The sequence below is a fragment of the Astyanax mexicanus genome, chromosome 5 (genome assembly GCF_023375975.1).
Source record: "Astyanax mexicanus isolate ESR-SI-001 chromosome 5, AstMex3_surface, whole genome shotgun sequence".
Lineage (NCBI taxonomy): Eukaryota > Metazoa > Chordata > Actinopteri > Characiformes > Acestrorhamphidae > Astyanax > Astyanax mexicanus.
The window spans coordinates 47,904,917-47,928,166 of record NC_064412.1 but is presented as its reverse complement, the minus strand read 5'-3'; the positions used below and the strand labels follow the sequence as shown (position 1 = coordinate 47,928,166).

The following is a 23,250-nucleotide window of genomic DNA, read 5'->3' as shown; positions in this document are numbered from 1 at the left end:
TCATATTTTGGTTTGTTTAACACGTTTAACTTTACTATCCTTAGAATAATTTACTATGATCATATATAGTAAGTAAAATGATGTATAAATTATAATTTATTGTTTTTGTGAGTGTTTATGCCTGCAGTACATCTTTATATGGCAAATGTATCATTTTCCGTTTCCACAACAGAAGCTATGAAATAAGTAGAAACCTAAATATACCTGCTGAAAGGTCATTTTGAGCAGGTGTTTCAGCACCTGTTTGAAGTTTTGGAAACGTCCTGTTCGGTGAAATGATGTAAACCTGAAGCCCCTGGATGAACTGTGTTGGGATTTTAAGAAAACGTGATGTGCTGACATTGAAGTGTACTCTGTGCCCTGATCGATAAAATCTATAGGCCGATAGTGAAAGCGCACTTTGTGCAGTGAGAGAGGAGCGATTGCTGTCTGTGATGAAAGGAAGCTGCGAGTGTGGGTATTGTTATCTGTCAGGCTGGTGTCTGTTCTTGTCACTCTGACACTGACGATGCCTCATGCATTACTTTGCCGAGTCGTGTAATCTTTACATAAACTCACTGATGAAAGAAAAAGTGACTACAATATTAGAGTGAAATTTTAAGTTTATTGAGGAAACTGTACTGTAATTGAAAGGAGGCTCTAGTTAAGACCCTTTTGGAGGTTCTAGCCTAGATACAAGGTGAGATTAAGATGGTTGGGTATGGAGGGGTACAGGTTCTGTATGGCATCCTGCAGCACATTTACCAACAAACATTGCTATTATTTAAAGGCCCTCACATGAGTAGAAACACATGTATCTGCCAGATGTTCTACAAATATTGCTGACTGTTAGTGTCCCTCGTATCGTTACTAGGGGTGACCGACTTTTGTATTTGATGCTCCCCCTCCAGATCATCACACCAGCAGTTTGTTGGGGCTGTGTGTCGCTCTACAGCAAAGGCAGGATTGAAGAGCTCGCCACAACTCCACACTGGAACCCGATTGAACAGAAACTTTTGCAACAATCCAAGATGCATGTTTTTTTTGTCAAAAAGTATATTCCATACATTCCACCAGTACAGAATTGTGTAAAGTGAATATCGCTTAGTTACAGTGGTTAGAAACTAGAGCTCATGCTTTTGAGTACATTGCAGGAAGGATACATCACCATATGGCCTTTCGGTTCTGTCAGAAATATAGATATGTTATGAAAGAACAGTGACACTGCGCTTATTTTAGGCATGCAAATTTGCGCTGGGTGTGTGTGTATATGTGTGTGCTGTGCGTTCTGTGTGAGAGTGTGTATGAGTGTGTGTGTTGGGTTTGGAAAGAGCTGTAGGAGTGTGTTCTCCTCTCAGAGTGAGTCATGATCAGACAGCTGAAGAGTTCACCCCTGCTCCGCTCACTCCTGCCCTCAGCGCTCCGGCCGGCCTGCTGGGGGTCAGAGGTCATATTGACGCTGTTACTCTGGCTTTCCCTTTCTGCTTAGAGAGAGAGAGACTCGTTTTTTGAGGATGTATCTCCAGCTCATGTAGATTTATCAATATCCAGTGTGCAACTCATGACTTAAAAAAAAACAAAACAATAATAGCTGATTTTTGCTGTCAGTGTTTTTTAAATGGTTTAATTTTTGCCTTTTACAGTAGATTTATAATACTTTTTATATTTCAGGCATAAAAAAAAAAACTTTAACACTTTAACCTGCAGGAATGTTATTAGTTTCAGTGTTAAAGTTACAGTAGGCCTTTAGTTTTGCTCTTAAAATAAACAAATAGTAGAAAAGTCTTACTACAACTTAGTTACTACAAGTTACTACAACTAAAGATCTTACAGATGGCCCAATACTTATATCCATATAGTGTATAACTCTGAAACTATAGTGTATAAACTGAGACCTGTATATGATCGCATTGCAATTCAGAACAAAAAGTACTTATTACACTGATTTGAGTTAGTGTAGTGTAGTGTTAGTGTAATGGACATGGGAGAGTAATTAAACAGCTGTTATAGCAGTTATATTTTTCTATCTCTTCTCTGAAGAGTGGGAACATAGTGAGGAAATGACCACAGGCTCAGTTCTAGTTAAGGCCCGAAGTGGCAGAAAAAGAAAAATCTCAAATAATCAGAGGAAAAGGATGGTGAGAACAGTTATAATCAACCCACAGACCTCAACATATCCAAACACCTACAACATCATCTTGCTGCAGATGGAGTCACTGTGCATCATTCAATTATTTAGCGCACTTTACACAAGGAGAGGCTGTGTGGGAGAGTAATGCAGAAGAAGCGTTTTCTGAGCACACGCCACAAACAGAGTTGCTTGAGGTATGCTAAAGCTAAAACACATTTAGATAAGCCAGCTTCATTTTGGAATAAGGTGCTGTGAACTGATGAAGATAAAATTGAGTTATTTTCAGGGTGGTTATTTGTATACATGGATGAAAAAAAACCACAGCATTCCAAGACAAACACTTGCAACCCACAGTAACATTTGGTGGTGGTTCCATCCTGCTGTGGGGCTGTGTGATTGGTGCAGGTACTTTGAATCTTGTTAAAGTTGAGGATCACATGGATTCCAATTGATATCACCAGATTCTTGAGAACAATGTTCAAGAATCAGTGAGAAAGTTGATACTTCAACAAGACAACGACCCTAAACACTGCTCAGAATCTACTAAAGCATTCATGCAGAGGAACAAGTACAACGATTTGTAATGATCATCTCAGTCCCCAGACCTGAATATTATTAAAATCTGTGGTGTGATTTTCATTAAGCAGGCTGTTGATGCTCAGAAACCATCAAACCTGACTAAACTGGAGATGTTTTGTAAAGAAGAATGATCCAAAATACCTTCAACCAGAAGCCAGACTCTCACTGGAAGCTATAGGTAGCGTTTAGAGGCTGTTATTTCTGCAAAAGAAGAATCTATTAAATATTGATGTGCCCAAATTTATCCACCTGCCTGATTTTGTGTAAAGAATTATTGCACACTTTGTGTAAATCCTATAAACTTGCTGATCTGAACAACCAATGATTTAATTAGGTAAATCATGAAAATGATCAGGGGTGCGCAAACTTTTTCATATGCAAAAATACAAGACTGAATACAATGATCATTTATTACAGTGAGTGTGGATGGAATAAATGATTGTGCACAACTAAGATGGAGTGTAGTTTCTGAATCGGCTCTCAGGTGCGGTGGTGGAGGTGTTGGTGCTGCCACTCTGAGAGTGGAGCTCTCAGTCTGTGGGACCACAGCCATCGCTCGCTGTCTTAACATCGCACAAACACTTGACGTGGAGTTAGCGCTGGTATGTTCCAGCCACCTACGAGTGTTTCAGTCATGACACTCCATTTCTGTGGTGAGAATGCAAGGCTCTCTGTGGTTTGACCTGGTGTTTGTCTTGCAACCCACACAAGTCAATTCTGCCTTTTCTGTTCTCGTGCTTTCTCATGGGCGCGAGAGATGCGAGAGACGAGAGAGCGGGCCTGCTCCGGTGATGGGTGTGCTTTTTTATAAACAGTAGTTTATATTTCTGCTAGCGTGTTCCTGTTTGAGTATGATTTAGGCATGCTCTAGATTAGATCGGATGTATGACGTGGGCCGTGCAGTGTCAGGGTTGTGTATACGTGTGTGTGTGTGTGTTTTCTTAATTGGTGAGGACCAGATGTCCTCACAAAGTAAATGGTATGTCTGAATTTGTTGCTTTATGAGGACTTTTGGTGCGATCATCACAAGTGTGAATGCTTATTTTAATTAGTAAAATAAAACTTATTTAATTATTTATAGTTGCTTAGGTTAAGATCAAGGTTAGGTATAAATTTTGTTTGAATTAGTTACTATACTCTATAAATCAATGAAAGGTCAGGTCCTTACAAGAAGAGTAAAACTAACACAAGTGTGTGTGTATATATGTGTGCGTATATGTGTATATATATGTGTGTGTGTGTGTGTGTGTGTGTGTGTGTGTGTGTGTGTGTGTGTGTGTGTGTGCAGATGAGTACAGGATGTTGAAGTCTGAGGAGTGGGGGTGCAGGGATGGTGGTGGAGGTGCCACCTCCTCTGTGTCTGAGCACATTGACTTTACTGAGTGGGAACACTGACGATGAATAATGGGGTGGGGGGGTGATGTGGTGATAAGTGTCGGTGGTGGTGTGTGTTGGGGGGGGGGGTAATGGGTTCACAGCACACAGCTGTTACACACACCTCACACATACACCACTTCCTCCATCACCCAGCTGCAGCCATGTTTAAGACTATGTTTTATTGCCCTCTTTTGACCTGTCAGCAAGTGCAGACTGTCCCAGCATGCATGGAGGATAAGAGCATATATTATATTTAATGGTGCTATATGCAACATTTAAAAAATGAATATACTGTAACAGAGTAAACAGCTCATTTATGCATAAAAATTAAATTGAAGCTACGCCCCCCGTTTGTGTGTGTTCTCTGGTCTTTGTGTTCATAGCTGGTTCAGCCAGGCCCCTCCCTAAGAGACCAATTAATACGGCTTGCTATATTCCAATTATTACCCACCAACAAACCTTACTTTTATGCATTAAGTTGTCCAACAATATGCTGGTACAATACCCAATTCTAAGGTTTTGAAGTTTAGTGCAGGATAGGCACAATGTTGAACAATGAAAGCAACCAGGATCTGCAATGTTGGGATTGGTAAGCCACTATGCTAACAACCAGGCTCAGCAGGGTTAGATCCACAATGCTATCAGACACAAAACTGGGCTTGGATCAGGTTTGGAGCAAATAAGATGCAATTCTTCGTGATACAAAATGCAAAAAGGTTCTTCTGTTCCCTGACAAATCTATTTATTTTACTTTTTACATTTTAAATATCGTAATATACAGTCATGGCTGAAAGTATTGGTTTCTCCCAGAATAGTATTATTGCAATTACACTTGCTTTTTGTTTACTCATGTTTATTTCATGTTTTTGTACTGGAACAACACAAAAAATTTATAAAGTTAAATCATTTCTTGCAAAACTATTTTTTTTAAATGGCCAAGACAAAATTCATGGCACCTTTTCGAAACTGTGTTTAAATAACTTTGTATAAATAACTTTAAATAACAGTATGTGATGCTCGAGTATGCGAACTCAAGCAACAGCTGTGGGCAATATAAAAATCACACCGTAAACCAGATAAAAAAGAAAAGATGTTGACGTGGATGGAAGAGAAAAATCAACGAAAGGTTGCAATTTAGGATAGTCTGTTCCAAAGAAATTCAAGGTGTCCTGCAGGCTCAGGGTGCATCAGTGTCAGCACGATTTGAATAAAATAAAACTCACTACTAACATAAATAAGCTAGATATAGATTGCAGTTTGCCAAAATGTACATAAGTAAGTTAAAATCCTTCTGGAAAAACGTCTTGTGCACACAAAGCACATCATTCTACTGTTTACTGAAAATGGAATGAGGCCTACAGAGTAAATATGAGAGGCCTGAGCCAGTTAAAAAAGAAGAGTTGTCCAAAGTTCCATTTGAGAGGTGTAAGAAGCTTGTTGATGGTTACAGGAAGTGATTGATTTCTGTAGGATGTGCAACCAAATATTAAGTTGAGGGTGGTATTAATTTTTATCTGGCCCATTTTTGAAGTTTCGTGTTAAATTGACATTATTTTGTGTGTCTGTTGTTTCAATACACACTAAGGAATACAACCCTTATTAAACAAAAGAAGTGTAATTGCAATAATATATAAATTGTAATAATCTTCTGGGAGAAATATTTAATTTTCTGAAAACAACATCTGGTGACAACATTTCCAGCCATTATTGTATATTTCAGGGAAAAAAAAGTTTCTTATTGTGACACTGGGAAAAATCTACTTTATATAGAGTGTTTACTGTAAGCTCTCTTCAATATTTTCTCTTGGCTATTAACCATCTTCTTTTCTTTAATACACTGGAATAATGTGTATTGCATCGCCTGTGGAAACCTTCTATTTAGAAGATTCAGTTGCCGGTTCAATAACGAAAGTTGAAGATGGCCGGTCATTGATTACAGGAGCACTACTGTACTGCAGCACTGTTACAACAGATCTCCCAGTAGAGCTCCAAGCAGAGCTCCCAGCAGAGAAGAACTGAAGGCCTCTGGGGAACAGGCCTCTCGCTCCCATGGACTCGCCTCGTAGCCATTGGGGAACAGTGTTGCATCACACCTTGGCACCGAGTCCCAGCTACCGCTTTATCTGAGCAGGGTGGCCTGCCAACATTCGAGTGGTTAGTGTTCACAGTGGTGAATTTGTGGTGTTGTTTTTACTGTTGAGACAGTGACTTGCAAGGAATTTCTGCTGTGTTCTGTTGCGCTGCACTCTCTGAACCTCCGCTGTTTTGAACTTGAACTACAGGATGTTCTTTTAAAGTCACAGTGGAGGAGGGTGGAGTGTTTGCGTACCTAAGTCACACTTAATCTTCCTGGGCTGTTCTGGCCCACCTACAGCGATGCCTGAATATATGTGTAATGTTTTGTCTTCTTTTTGTTTGATTTGGTTCACTTTGTCTACTTTTAAAGGGAAAATCTGAAAATTATATATTATGTCAAATGCATGCAGAAATATAGAATATAGAAAAAGAAAACCCCATTGTTGGTCAGTGCCATTTTGGGATTTTTAGCATCATTTGAGTCTTTGAGGATCTTTTAGACCTTGTGTTATGACCTAAGTCTTGATAAAATATATGTTCAGACTGCAGGCACATTTTATTCATTTCTCAAATCAGATCTCTTGAGATAACTGTTGTCCACACTGTTATTTGCAAGTGATTTGCAGGAAATCCTGCATCCATGTGTTACCTTCCATGTGCAATTTTCAGCAGGATAATGCTCACCCACACACAGCAAGGATTTTCCAGCTATGTTTCCACCAGATTGCAACAGCTCTTTGGTCTTCCAGGTTGCCAGATTTATCACCAATTGTGCATTTATGGGACCAGCTGGGATGCCAGCTTCAGCAATCTACAAGTGTGCAGGAAGTCATCATTGTTTGTCATGTTGTGAGTGATGCAAAAAAAGATGCTGAAATACGAGTACAATCTGAGCACCCACAGTCTGTAGACTGAGATGCTTCTGTACAAATTCAACTGTAATCGCATTTTAAACCATTTCCAAATGTGTTTTTATCCAATTAAACATTGATCTTATGTAGATTCTGGCTGTTCATACAATCAAAAATCAATCTGGAAACTAGGAAGTCTAGATTTGCCAATAATCAGATTTGAGCTGGCAGTCAGAACACGGTCTTAACATGTAGTCAGTGAAATCTTGCTGTTGTTTTCTCTTCACAGTTTTGTGACAAATGCCAGATGCACACAAAGAGAGTTGGTGAGAATAAAATCTGAAAATCCGAGCGCAGCGAAGATCTGCGGTTTTGGAATCAGAGCAGTTTGGACAAATCCGAGCTTTCAGAGAAGAGCAGGAATTTGGCTGCCTGAAGCGAAAGAGAGCGAGAGAGATAGAGGACGAGCAGGAGAGAGAGAGAGGTGTGTTTGTGGATGGTTGGCAGTGGAGGGAGGGGGCAGTTGGAAATTATCCAGGAATGCAGTCAGTCACAGCGGAGCGTTTCGGAATTGTTCTGGTTTTCCCAGGAACTTCTGCTTTCTCAGAACTGTGCCACCTGGTGGATGGTCTGAAACTGTCACTGTACAGTGAAGCGTGTGTTTATCATAAAGTATGGTATTTTTTGGGTTTTGTGTTAATACAAGTGTACTTCAACATCACAGTAATAGTGATGTTCAGCTTCTTCTAATAAATCCAGCTTCTGTAATTAAGTAGCACCCATTGCAAATCAAACTACAAGCCAAAAATAAATCTATTGACACCATTCCTAATGACCGGCATGGGCTATAAGTTTGTGCAAGATGGAGGAAGATTTGTGGATGAAGTGAATCGCTTAATGCAATCAAATCCTCACAGCAGTGTGAATCTGAAATATAGAAGGAAGTCCTCCTCACTACAAGAGAACTTGGAAATCCTCTCAGAAGCTACTAAGATGTAGTGTGCCTAGTGGTGAGAGATTGTTAGCTAATCTTTGGCCTCTCATGGTAGGGCCTCCAAATAGCATTTGTTTAGCAGGATAATTCTCACCCCCACACAACAAGGATTTCTTAGCAATGTCTCCACCAGATTGCAGCACTTCCTTGTTCTGCTCGGTCGCCAGATTTATCACCAATCAAGCATTTATGGGAGCAGCTGGGTCGCGGCTTCAGCTTCAGTAACCTGTTTGAGTGTAGAGCAGGATCTACAGGCCCAGCTGTAACAACATATGTGGGTAAATGTGCTGCAGGATTCCATACAGAACCTGTACTCCTCCATACCCAACCATCTCAATCTCATCTTGTATCCAGGATAGAAGCTCCACCAGGGTCTAAACTAGAGCCTCCTTTCAATTACAGCACAGTTTTTCTCAATAAACCCATACATTTATTATTGTAATCAATCTAATATATCATCATTTATATATTCACATATCAATTACTTGCTGGATTTTTTGGTTTTGGTCTTTGAATGTTAAATGTATTTGATCTGTTTTTTTTGTGGTAAAGTGCTAAATATTTTGCAGTTCTGTTTAGTTTATTGAATGATTTCAGATGGAGAGTTTGTTTTTTACTAGATACTATCAAACTTTTACTTCAGCAATAATCAAAATGACTTATTTTACCGCTACACACCTCTGTTTCCATTAGATTCTTACTTAACTGTAGTTTCTCACTTATTTACATAAAATGATCAAATGCAAACACATTGTGTTCATGGGGACAAGCCTTCATCAGTTTCAGACAAAATCCAAACTGTATCTTCTTCTGGGGAATTTTCTGACAACAATGCAAATGTAGTCTAATCACAGCGGCGTGTGCTCAGACATCAGTTCAGCAGAGCGGAAGATAAATCCAGATTTTAATGCAGTTAAAGTGTTTGTGGTATGCCGGGTTCTAAAGGGGAAACTGATATGAAAAGCAGCAAGTCACCTGATATCCAACATCCTAACGCTCTCCTCCGAAACAAAGGAGGACCTGAGATGAACTCCAGATTAACTCAGATTAACAGAATGTGCACAGATTCTGTAATAATGGTTCCAGATGAGCCAGTCCACTTGTTTTGGTCTATTAAGAAAGTAACTGTGCTCCAGTATAAGTCCCATCATAAACAACAGCATCTTAAGTTCCAAACACAACAGGACGTTGAGATTAAAATGTCATGCACTCACCACACATCACATCCCACACAGTTTCACTAGTGACTGTCTAGTCATCTCAATACTCTCTTTACAACACTGTTTATATGTGTGTTTATATATATATATATATATATATATATATATATATATATATATATATATATATATATATATATATATATATATATATATATATATGATAAGACACAGTTGGGTATGGAGGTGTATAGGTTCTGTATGGAATCCTGCAGCACATTTGTCCACAGATGTTGCTACAGCTGGGTCTGTAGATCCTGCTCTACACTTGTAGGTTGCTGAAGGCTGACCAGGCAGGACAAGGTGGTAATCTGGTGCAGCCATTTCTGGGAACCTTTGCTGTGTGTGGGTGAGCATTGTCCTGCTAAAAAAAAAATGCCAGTTGGAAGTCCTGCCATGAGAGGCAGTGTGATAAAGGATACGGGATTGTGCTGGTTCTAAAGAGTTCTCTAGGTTCTCTACTGTGAGAGTAGAGGAATGTACCATGTGGAATGTAGCATGTTTTCTACAGTAATGGAAAACAGTGTGGCATGCTCTGTTACACTGAGAGAAAGAAGAGCTGGCTGGCATCGCGTGCTTTCTAACTGGGTAACGCTGGCTTCTCTGGGGCCTGAGGAAACGGAGAATACTCATCATTTCTATTCATACCGTCTCTACTAGTCTCTCTCTCTCTCTTCCTCTCATGCATTCTCTCACTCACTCTGTTACTCTAGCTGCCCCACTGAAGGTACTGTCGGTCCGAACGAGTCATATCTCTCTAATTTGCATCAGTTTTCAACCATTAGGGACCATAAGGGATATAATATTGTAATTTTTGTATTTTAAAGGGGACATATTTTACCTGTTTTTAACCAAGTTAAAAAAGGATTATGGGTTATACAAAACATATTTGGGTTATTTGCACAAAAATCACTTACATAAAAAGACCTCACCAGCTCTGTTCTCACCAGTTTCAGTCCCTTTCAGAATGAGCCATTTAAGAGCTCTGTCATTTTTTATGCAAATAACCTGTTTCTGACATCGCCCTATGTTTATGCTGAGCATAAGCTTGTGCTAAATGGCAAAACACAAACAAGCTAGTTCCTGCTTAACTGTGATAGAAGCACCAAACTCATTATTTGAAAGTACTTGCATCTCCCTCATCTGCTGACTTACCACAGACAATAGGTACAGATCCCTCGCTCAGAAGAAGTCTGTTGGCTTATCCTGCTGTCTAGTGTTCTGAGTTTCAAAACCAAAATGACAAAAAAAATGATCTAGTGGATGGGACCCTGGTGGGGGTTAGTGGGTAAGGGGGGGTTCCAGGGTGGTTCTATGTAGGTTTCTGTGCAGGATCCATCCATATGGATAATAGAAGCAAATTGTTCTTGACACCAAATTCTTTTAGCTGATTCACGGAAAATTCACAGATGGATGGATTTTTTTTTAGCCTTGGAGACAGTGAAGACCCGAGTAGAAATACAAAAGCATTTCCCAGGAATGTCTCCACTAGATTATAACAGTAAACAGTTATTTTTAAAGACCCTACTTTTTGAAATATACACTTCTGTAAAATGTTTGAGATAATGTTTGAAAATTAGATGAATACAAAATACTACTAATAACATGTTTGTTGTACAAAGGTAATTAATTAGGAAAATGTTAGAAAATAAAATATGCTCAAGTAGGATGTTAAAGGGTTACAGCAGCCGTGCTGCAGTGATTAGCATTGAGCATCAGTTAATAGAGCGAGTACAGTCACTCCACATGCTTTTTAATATCTGAAAATTCAGGATATCAGAAAATCCAATCTGGCCCAAATGCAGGAGCATTAGGCCCGGGCTGGGGGTTCATGTGCTTTCATAAGGGCTTATTTGTGGATATATTTATATATATATTTATTTTGGCCGCATCCTCACCTCCCATCCATCAGAAGCACTAAGTGGAGTGTAATCCATGGTAACATGGATGCAGGAGCTTTTGGCCTGGATGAAAGCAATTGGACCAAGCCTCTGAAATCACCCTCTCTCAAAACTGATTTGATTTGGCTGGCCTCCAACGCAGACGACCAATTCCGCAGCTCCAAAAAGCAGATAAAGCAGTGCTTTTTGGCCTTTTTAATAACATATCAATTTACATGAGATTATTGGGGGGGATTTGCAGATGTACGCTTTGTTGGCTGTGTTTCAAAATCACTACAAACATATACGTATGTTCCAAATCCGCACCACTAGAGTGCTCTTTTGGCAAATCCCTGGCCAGATGATTTTTCTATGAAACATTTCTAATCATTTTTGAACTGTTAATATGACTCTAACCTTGTTTTCAGCCCTTCAACTCAGAAAAAAGCAGCAGTTCATTTAAACTCAGTTTACACCAGGTTATTTCATTCATCTTATATATCAGGATTATATAAAGATAAGACCAAAACACACAAAAATGACAAAACTGTAAACACACCAATGCAACTCTGTTCACTTTAGGAGGTGATCTTGGATGCTTTTAAAACAGAGACAAATACGACCTCTCAAACCACATCAGGAGGTGGTCTGAGACGCTTTTATACCAGATACAAATGTGATTTTGTCAAACCAATTCAGGAGGTGGTCTGAGACGCATTTAAAACAGATACAAATCTGATCACTCAAATCACTTCAGAAGGTGATCTGAGAAACACTTAAAACTGATACAAATGCGATTACTAAAACCAATTTAGAAGGTGGTCTGAGACACATTTAAAACACATACAAATACAATCACTTAAACCAATTTAGAAGGAAGTCTGAGACGCATTTGGACTGCATGTTTATAGCAGTGTAAACATGTCCATCTCTCTCAGACACACAAGCAAAAATCCCAGTTCCACCAACACACCAGTAACAATTGCAATGTAAGAAGTAAATTGCATATTCCGAATTTGAACTGCTATTCAAACGTATTAGTACATTTTATTGTGAAGTGTGAAAATAAAAATTGTGTACTGTAAAAATATCTTTAGATATTTTTTATTATTTTTTTCCACATTGCCGACTCCAACTTTATGCTGTGTATTTTTTATGATTAAATTCAGCTCTCCTCAAACTTGCCGCTCTCACTGTACATCACCAACATCCTTGACTGCGTGACCCTTTTGCAGGTATTTTTCTGGAATTTAATGTGGCCAGTCAAATTTGATGGATGTGATGGTGCCCATCACAGACCTTTAGCTTCCCTTGATAAGATTTGATTGACACAGAAACGCTGGCTGTGTTTAAGAATGCAGAATTATTGCTGCAGTAGATTTTAGCGTTACTTCCTGCCCTTCTGTAAATATACTGAAATTTCAATGTTGCTTTTCGTGACTTACCACGTCCATCTTCGTATGCTGGGTGTTGTGTAGTTTATACTAATAATTTAAATAAAAAAGTGATAAAATGTTTTCTGGTTTAAATGACAAGTAGTTACATTAAACACTATATGGATTCTTTTAATTGTTTCTTATAAAATCAAGATTATTAAAAGAGTTTATTCTGCTTTTGTTAGAGTAACTGTCTCTACTGTCCAGAGAAGAATTTCTGCTTGATTTTTGATGCATTGATTCATTGATGCATTGATAATTCCAAATAACACAGATTCTGTATCTACTGTAACTGTAGATTAACCCTTATTTATATACAGAAATGAAAGGAATCCGAGGGGAATCTGATACACTGATTCTGATGCACTCAAAGGGAGTCGCATTTTGGCAGGCAGTTGGAATTCAGCACATCACCTGGAAAAGCAACTCGCTCGATTGACAACAACGCACTTCATCTAGTAACCAATCAGTGTGAAGTATAGGGAGACTCCTCCCTCATAAGGTGATGATGTCATGATGTAAGTAAAGTTGTTTAGTGCACTCAGTCACTAAACTGCTGTGTGAAACCAGACAAAACTAACTAAAGGAAAAGTAACAAATAACGAATTAATAAAGCTTTTTAGTCTTTTTTGAGTAGATCTGTAAGACCTATATAAGGTACACCTTTAAAATAAGACTACCCTTAAGAAGTAATGATACATTGTTTTATTAACTTTTCAATAATAAAAAAACATTACTGATATATCAATTCCTGTCATAAAGATGTCAGCTGTCACGCTAAAAAAAACCACTGCAAATAATATAAAATGTCAATTTATTCAATGAATATGCAAATCTACAACATATTATCATTAATGGATATTTAATCAATCTGGGTAGTTTATTAATTATATCTGCATAGTTAAACAAGTATGATATCATGACAGGTTTGATTTGATGCTGACAGATGGAAAAGACAAAGTAAGATAAGAACCCAGATAACAGAGAATACTGTTCCAGGTTCCAGGAGGGTTAGCCTGTAACGCTACAAAAATAATGTTGCAATTACAAATATTAATATTAATGTTGCAGTGATGTTATCAAAATGTTTAAAAATGTTAAATAAAAATACTATATTACTGATATATTATATCACCATTCAGAAAACTTGACAGATTGTATGTTCTTAGAACATTCTAAGATCTGTAACATTAAGAAAACGTTCTAATATGCAAATATTGTTAGCTGGATATCTGGAAAGATCTTGTATGTAACAGGATAAATAAATGTTGTTTCACTGTTTGGCAAATGACACTTTGTTTTTGTATTAATTATTTTTAAAGCATTTATAGCCTAATTAATAACCATTAATAAATTAATACAATAAATCCTTTATAAACCATGTATAAACCCTTTATAATAGTAGTCTTATTTTTAAATAAAATCATAAAGAAATTGTAATCATAAACAAGAATTGTAATAAGAATAAGAATATATTTCTGAAGAATATCAAGATTTTATATCGATTTTGTACATTATCGTCCAGCCCTGTAGTGTTGTATGCACCGTGGGCACAGATGGCGCAGGCATATGCGCCCTGCCCTGCCAGCCTGCAGGCTGTGTATGGAGCCAGTCACCCATCACCACTCGCCCACACCGGACCCGGCTCTGCCCCTCGAACCGCCCTGCTAATGTTTACGGCAAACACGCCAGCTGCAGTCAGCGTCAGCGCCGGAGCGGAGTGGCATCACGGTGGGAGATAACTGCCCCCCCCATCTTCTCATGATGAGGATCATAGCGGTGGGCACTGAAGCAAGACGAGCGGGTCTCGACCTCAGAGGGGCCTGAGCTCAGATTGATCCCCGGATGAGGGTAGAACAGGGGTACAGAATCGGTTGGCACATTCATCCTGACCTGTGCCGTGGCATTTCTGCGACCTGACAGTGACATAACCAGCGCTGCCCACGCTCGGCTGACTTTCACACCTGAGACTAAACTCATCGTTCAATAACCTGGAAATAAATACTCAAACCTCTGACCTCAAAACAAACGAAAAAAAAAAAAACCCACATTTTATTTGCTTGCTCTCAGGTTTAAACACAGTTCTGATTTGATTTAACGATTTCTTTTTTTCATTTTGTTCAGATTCACTCTACATGGACAAAAGTACTGGATTTCAGATGTTTTATTCATCCAGTAGCCAAAGATGGGCAGTATAGTGCAAAGGTACCAAGTGTTTTAGGCACCTGTAGGAATTTCAGTAAAGAAAAAATCTTCTTATTTCTAAAGTAAGTGTTTTTAGCTCAGTAAAACACTAGAATTACAATAAATACAAACAGCAATTTTACAAAAGCAGAGCTTTTACAGCCCTGTTTTCCTTAAAACAGCTCTTAATCTCTCCTCATCTGAGTTTAATACAGTTATTTCTACTTCTCATCATATCAACACCTCGTTTGGTAAATTGGTAAATTTGATAAATCATGTGAGCTGCTGACGGAACTGAACATAATATACACATGCTGGCTGAGGAGCATCCAGGAGAAATCTGGAGAAACTACACTTTGTTCTTCAGCTTGTCTCACAGGATATAACATACTTAGTTAAAAATAAGTTTTACTGTATGTATGTATGTTTATTTGCATCTGATCAAATCATATGTGTTGCTTTTTCAGGTAAAAACACTCATATTGTTGAGATAAATGGATTAGTGTAATTTGATTTGGTGCCTAAAACCTTTGCACAGTATTGCATACGTTGCCATGCATACTTGGATTTCCAATATTTAGTCAATTTCAAAATATGTGGTCGTGTACTAGACAGCAGGTAGCATCAGGTAAAACCACAAACACATGGAAAATAATATCAATTTTTTTTTTATAAATTATGAAGCCCTTGAACAGGCTACATCTATATTTATACTAGTGGTATCAGACAATAAAAAATACTCAAAATAATTACGACAATACTCTGTGATTAACTGCAAATAATCACACTTGTTCTTCTTAATTCTTCTTAACATTTTTGTAGGTAACACCATGCATGTGCTTTGGTGCTGCATTTGTTCATGTATGAACTAATAAATAATAAGTAGAATACTGCCAGAGCGAGTCCGAGTGTTCTATCTGCTCCATGTGCTTCGTGTTTCACCTGCCCTAAAGCTCACTGTCTGGATTAGAGCTGGAAGTCTGAATTGAGACTGACTCTGGAGCGTTACAACTGGACTCCTCTGGCATTGTGTTGTCTGCATGTTGGGTGGGGGCGGGGCAGATAATGACACAAGTTGGGCTCAAACATGGTGGTGTAATTAACTTGCATTAAAAAAATAATAGTGCGTTACTGATTTAAATTAAGTGCATGCATTTTAATGTTGACAGTGCTAATTTATACAAATAGGCTTTCAGAAGCTATGAAGTATTTGGGGTAGTGTACCTCTTGGTGAGATATCCCTGACTGCTAGACATGACTCGTTTAAGTTAAATTGTTAAATTGTTCTGCCTGATCTCCAGATTTATCACCAATCCAGCATTTATAGGAGCAGCTGAGATGCAGCTTCAGCTTCAACCTGAGTGTAGAGCAGGATCTACAGACCCAGCTGTAGCAACATCTGTGGGTAAATGTGCTGCAGGATTCCATACAGAACCTGTACTCCTCCATACCCAACCATCTCAATCTCATCTTGCATCCAAACTAAAGGCTCCATTCAAGTACTAAAGCCTTTTTTCAATTACAGTACAATTTTCCACAATAAACGTCTTAGACAGTATTTGTCCTCTGAATGAAAGGCGCGTTTAAAAAGTACAGATAGCCGGGTCAGGCTGGAAGTGTTGTGAGCGAAAGCCTGCAGATGTGAGCATATGAGCACTAAATGAGCTTTGAGTAAATCTGTAAACAGGGTCGTATCCTGCTCTTAATCAGCTGGTGATGCTCCACTCTGCAGTATTAGACTGAGATCAGTACAGTGCTCTGTGTGGAGATCCAGCTCTGTGTTGAGATGAGGTGATTTTAACCGCTCACGACATCCACTCCACTTAATTTAACACACACTACTGATTAGGATTATCCACAATCTCCTTTTTTAATTCCCTGTCTTTTTAAACTGTGTAGATTGAGGAAGCACCCAGATTGCGTCTCATATCGATTGATCTCAATTTATCTGTAAGCTAAAAAATAAAATATTCAAAGTTGTATGCATATGATTTTTTTATGAAGGCCAAACAGAACAAAATACAATTGGACAAAATAGAAATTAAGAACATGCTTTTTTTTTACAGGGTTTCATTCATTTTTAGCCTAAATAAAAAAACTACAATACAAAAAATTAACATTCCAACAAAGCACAATATTGTTAATTTAAATTTATATACATTAGCTGAACACCTGTAACTATGTTTTTTTGCCTATTTTCGTCTTAATACTTTTAGTTGCTGAATATTTAGTGCATCCCTACTTATTATTATTATTTTTAGTTAAGTTAAGATTTGAGTTAGGTGTGGGATTGGATTCAAATAATTTTGATTCTAGAGTTGGAGTTCAGATGCATTTATCTTTAGACATTATGGCAAAAGGGGTTGGTGGAGGGTGAAATGGGTGGATGCCAGTGTTTCAGGTTGGGCTCATGTCTATGTTACCTTTCTCTTTAGTTAGGCTGTACAGCTGTACTTCATTAGTATTTCAATCTTTTTATTTTTATTTCTTCACACCTGTCCAGTCTGACATGCCTATAAGTTTATACTAAATTGTTTAATTCATGAATTGCTTCTAATATATATATTTTTACTTTGATGTAATATATATATATATATATATATAGAACCTTTTAGTTTAAAAAATGTCAGTTTCAGGCAGCAAGGGTGGCAAAAAAATGTCCTTTTTTGTTACTTTTATTAACATACTTTCTTATTTACTTAACTGTATTTGACAGTAATATATCAGCATAACAACAGTATGTTTTTGTAAAATTACAGAACATATTGGAAAAAGCTTTAAATATATATATTATATATTATATATTATATACTGTATTTTCTTTTACATGACTGCCCATCTCTGCATTCATCTACCGTGCGCATGTAGTCTATGATCCCTGTGGTCAGTAGGGTCAGCTGGCGGTGATGTTTATGGGATGGAAACTCTGTTTAATATGTTGTGAGATAGCGGTGAATTACGTAAGCGTAAGTAAATAAGAGGATATGAGTTCAGCGCCGCGAGCGTTCTCGTCCTGCTTTAGGATTGTGTGTACGGCGATGCCAGCGCTCGCTCCATCTTAGATTAACAGAAACAACTGCGTCCAAACAGCTCCGGGCCCTGCCCCGCTTTCTCCTGCTCCATCCCGTCCCACTTCTGTTCAAACCACATCGCCGTATTAAAAATGCAGTGGACGAGGGACACTGGCAGCACTGCTGCTGTAGTAGCACTGTTGTATCGAGAGTGTGTACAGTAGTGTGCACAGTAGTGTGAACAGTAGTGTGTACAGTATTTAATAAGCTGTGTGAATTGTGTTATTTGTGTAAATTGGGTAGTTTGTGTAATTAGTGTGCTGTATTTGGCGCTGAATTGGTTATGATGATAAGTGAGGAAGAGGAAGAGGAAGAGGAGGAGGAAGAGGAGGCACAGTGTGTGTCCAGTGTAATATGACATAACTGGTGTAATATAGAGAAAGTATACAGTTTAATATAAGTGTGTCCACAATGATACTACTAATAATAATTAGCTTTAACAGTAGTTTATCACTTATATCATTACACACTAATGATATGAAAATTAGAGAAAGCTACAGAACACAACATTGTGAGAGACTAGACGGAGACTCAAAGGTCTGTCATGATAATTACTTTAGCGATTTATCATACAATAAATGGACATACAGATGGCTCTCATTCATTTGTGCTGACCATGATATTGGCCATAACTAGAAGAACCTGTTAACATGAATGTAAAGCAAAATAAATATGTAAATTAAAGAAACAAATAAAGAAATGATGTAATTTATGTTTTAGTTCTGAATATATTTAGTAATTAAAAAGTCATTGCTCATATTTTAATGTTGTGTCTGCTTTATTATGCAATTATATTATTATAATATCAGTGACATAAAAACTTTATTTTAATTTCCTTTACTTTTTTTTCCTGTACTATAACTGCACTTACATTACATAGGCTAATTTTATAACTTTTATTTATTTGTTAATTAATTAATTTATTTATTTATTTATTCATTTATTTATTTTACAAAGAAATACAACAACATGAAAGAGATGGTATGGTAACTACTTTATTATGCTAAAATATTTGCATCATTTCAGTGGCAAAGTAGTATCTTAAAATAACTATATATTGTTTATTGCATTTATATCTCAACCAATGTACTTGCAATTAAGTGTAATAGCACTTAGTTTTGCTGTATTTGTACAGAACTTTATCTTACATATGCATATTTTATAATTATATGTTTATTATTTTATAATAGAAAAACATTGACTAGTAATAGCAATTCTTTCTGTTATTTTTTGTACAAAACAAAAATAAAGTTTATTGCAATTATTATTTTTCCGTACATTTTACCATACCTTAAATATATAACCTTTAAACATGTTATTTTTTTTATCAGACCAGCCAGATCCTCATATCACAACTTTCTTACTGCAAGTCCTGCTCATGTTTTACATTCATTTGAACTCTTATCATGGACTTTAAGGTTTGTGCTCACGTCACTTTTCACTTATACTTTTGCCTCTTTATGTCTTATTATAACACTCTGCTTTGTTTTTTTTACTTTGCTTTCAGTGAAGTGGCACCATACTCTGCGCCCCCCTGCATGGAGAGGGATCAGGAGTGTAAGCGGGACGAGAGGGACAAGTGGGATGAGCGGGACGAGCAAGATGTTGGGGAGGGAGGGAGTGAGGTCAGAGGTTTAAACGGGACGGTACAGGACGGGACGGCGGGGACAGGGACTAAAGTGAGAGAATAGAAGCAGATGCTCACCGTGGTTCTGCTGCATGGAGTGGGGCATGCTGGGAGCGGAGGTGCGAGTCAGGGGGCAGTGGGCAGTGAAGGGTCTTCAGCACCTTGTCCACGTCCTGCTGGAGTTTCAAGAGTCTGAAAGTGGGCCGAGTCTCAGAGTCTCAGAGTCTCAGAGTGGTCAGAGTGTTCTCAGAACTGCAGGAAACTGGCAGTGGTTGACGTGGTGTTCTCTCGTTAGTTGTTTTCTCTTGCTCTCTCTTTTGCTTTGAGTTATCAGTCACAGAGCCGGCTCAATTAGCGATGATGCCCTGAGGGCAGCAGAAGCTGCAGACATCCACGGGATGAGGGCGCAGAGCGGGCAGACCGGGGCGGCTCAGCTGTGGCAGCTGCCTGGATTGGGAATAAAAGCCGGTAAAGCTGGGGAAGCTGGCAGCGAGGGATGCGGGAATGCAGAGCTGGATGCTGTAGGGATGCTGATGCTGAGGATGCTGATGCTGGAGGAGATGCTGATGCTGAGGAGGAAGATGCTTGGCATTCAGGGTGGCAGCGGCAAAGGCAAAGGTGGAGCCTCACTTCCCTTTCTTTGCTCTCTCGCCCTCTCTCTCTCTCTCTCTCTCTCTCTCTCTTTCTCTCTCTCTCACTTTCTCTCTCTCAGAGACTCTCTCTCCCTCACAAAACCAAAAATAAACCCCAGAGCTTAGAAAAGCGAAAGCTGTCCCACCACGGGATGCGTCTGCCAGCGAGCACAAGCGTGCACAAGCGCGAAAGCACGGGCACAAGCAAGTGAAGAGCGAAGAGGATGATGAAGAGGATGAAGAAGAGGAAGAGGAGGAGGAGGATGGGCACAGAAGAGAGAGAGAGCGGAGAGCTGAATGCTGAAGTGAGTGGAGTTGACTGAGCGCGCTCGGCATCAGGCGTGCAGTCCAGAGGGCATGGCTGGCACTGGGAGCTGATAGGCCGACTGCGTTCTAGCGTTCATTGATTGCTGTGCACGGTCAGTCCACTTTCCATGAATGATAAAAAATTTGCGGGTGTGCTCTTTTTTTGCAGGAAAAAAAAGGAAAGGAAAAAAAATCCGATTAAAATCTGCCCTTGCCATATAATCCCAGTCTCTCTTTCTTCGCTCTCTCGCTCGCTCACCCACTCTCACTCAATGTAGCTCGACCTCCTCTCTCTCTTTCTCTCTTTATAATACGTTCGAACGAGGCACAATCCGAAATCTCATTGAGGCGCATGAACTCTAAACTGTGGGCCACCGTTCTCCGTAATGCGGAGCGTCTCCGGGGTTATGGGCCATCTGCCAGATTAGAGTCCTTCATATACGGCGGCGACACATTGTTTTATAAACAGAGCTCTTTATACAACAAACATTTCAGTGTCCTCGAGCATTAATCTACCTAAGCTGATCTCAATCCTGCAGGCTGGATATTGCTCTTTATAACTCGTCCAGCAGCGGAGCTGATATTACATCATTCCAGATGTCACTCTGCCCCACCGGGGTAAAGCCACGGGGTGTGCCAGTCCAAAGGGCCAAGAAATGGGATGGGAACGCCAGCCAGCTAACGAAAGTGCACAGGGGCTATCGCTAGGGCGTATTTTCAGGCATTAAACTATCGGGTATTATGGCATATTTTATAATCTGTTGTAATCAACTCAATTTCGTTATCCTGCCTTTTGGCTCCCGGCTACTCCTGCCACTCATGTCCCCTGGCACGTTGTCTGTCAGTTCTTGGAACCTCGCGCGGAGCCACGTATTATTTCCTGTAAATTTAATCCTTGCGTTTAAGCGCACCATCCATCCATGCCAGTTTAGATTTGCTTCCAAGCTTCATAAAGGGCTTGGATGAAGAGAAAACGGATATAAAAAGGGCTGGGAGATTGTTGGAATGGAAAGGAGCTTTAGATGTGTGATAATATATGTAAGTGATTATTATAAATATATAATATTAGAGTGATTGCCTCTTAAAATGAGATTGGGATGGGTGGATATGGAGGTGTACAGATTCCATATTTCATCCTGCAGTACATTTACCCACAGATGTTGCTATAGCTGGACCTGTAGATCATGCTCTACAGTTGTAGGTTGCTAAAGCTATGTCATAATTGAGCAATTTGTGATAAATCTGGAGCAAAATCCTGCTGAAAAAAAAATATCAGTTGGAAGTCCCACCATTAGAGGCAACACACGGTTTAGGAAAAAATCTACACTGATGGGTGTGGTGGTCTGAAAGTGAGGTGTGTTCAGGTAAATTTCTGGCCTGTTGCTATCTTGGCGGCAATGAACACAGAGCCACTGACTGATTAAAACCCTGACAACAGTCAACAGTCAGACGCCCAATCCTATCTTAGCCATTCAGGAGCGGCATGCGCTCAGTGTGCATACACCCCCATTCGTTACACACACACACTCAACAATAAACAGAATAAAGAATAAAATAACACTGATGTTCCCTTAAATAAGCTGGTGACACACCTTCACAGTATAAATGCGCAGGTCAGTATCCTCTGCTGAAACACTCCAAGCGAATGATAAATGACACGCTGATTGGTTTATTTTACACTACGCCCAAAACACACCCATGATTAATTAAAATAATTAGTTCATGCCTTTTGCACGTTTCGAGCCGCGCAAGACGTACATTTTTGAATTTTAAATGAAACAGCGTAATCCACAATTGGCTGGTGCGCTATAGATTGCTGAAATAGTTCTCGTTGTGTTTTTGAATTACGAGTGTACTAAGATGATGACAGTACAATCTGCCAGAGACCTCCGTCCCAAACCCATAAGTGCTGTGGTGAGATGCTCCCGAGGTTGAGCTCAGCTGGATCGAGCCCACTTCTCTGTTAAAGTTTAAGGCTGAAAGCTCACCGTGGGGCTGTGGAGATGAACGCACACGCTGCGCTGGGCAACCCTCTTAATGCTGTAATGTGTTGTGATGGATCGCTAGCACACGTGGCACCAGGCGAAAGCGGCGGATTTCACCTGATGCTGTTTAATGCTGTCACGGCACGTCAGGGTGATCAGTGCACGGCTCCGGTGCCGCGACTAATTTCTGCACTTCCTCTGATGTGGAGTGTGTGTTTTTTTCTGGTATAATGTGTAGCGGGGCACGGTGCCAGCCACGTGCTTTTCTCTAGGTATCGCTCCTCAGAGTGAATCACTGGGTGATTCAGTGTCGTATGGATATTGCAGATTCATGCCTCGTCTCATTAATACTGAATCATTTGACCCACTTCTGTCAGTAGGTCAAGCCCTGAGCTCCTCACTGAATCATCTCTCCACATTACGCCTCATTGTTAATCTGCGAGGGGTCGGGGGGGCGACAGAGTGGGCCTCAGTCTCGGCTGAACCTCAGCGAGTGGTAATCAGTGTTGGACAGCGGTAAAGTTAATATAATTGGTTGCTGTACTTAAGCAGCTTACAGCATTTACTCATTTACTAAGACAAACAAGAAGTCCTAAATAATCATTTACAATAAGTCAAGTCAAGTAGTTTTATTGTCAATGCTGCATATGTACAGGACATACAGAAAATTGAAATTACGTTACTCTCCTTCCCAAAAATTACAGCAAGTACAGAAAATAAGATTATAATTGATTATAAATATAAAACAATGGGAGATACTATATGTACAATTCAACAGGGACACAGATAGACATATGTGAGTCAAAATAAATTAGTGCAATAGTGATGGTGGGGGGTGATTATGAGGCAATGACAGTACAAGTATAAACAGAACCCGTATAACAATAGTGCAAATATAGTGTATAATAGTGTGTGAATGAGT

The 23,250-nt window shown here is 39.2% G+C and overlaps 1 protein-coding gene across 1 annotated transcript in view; it reads right to left on the bottom strand.

Annotated features, from left to right (window-relative positions):
- bcl6aa (BCL6A transcription repressor a) overlaps window positions 1-20,277 on the bottom strand; it is a 50,122-nt gene extending 29,845 nt beyond the window's left edge. Inside the window, exon 1 of the mRNA XM_007253672.3 lies at window positions 19,484-20,277. Within this exon, the coding sequence (XP_007253734.3) occupies window positions 19,484-19,511 (28 nt within the window). The 5' untranslated portion in view covers window positions 19,512-20,277. The remainder of the gene's footprint in view (window positions 1-19,483) is intronic.
- Between the last annotated feature and the right edge of the window lie 2,973 nt (window positions 20,278-23,250).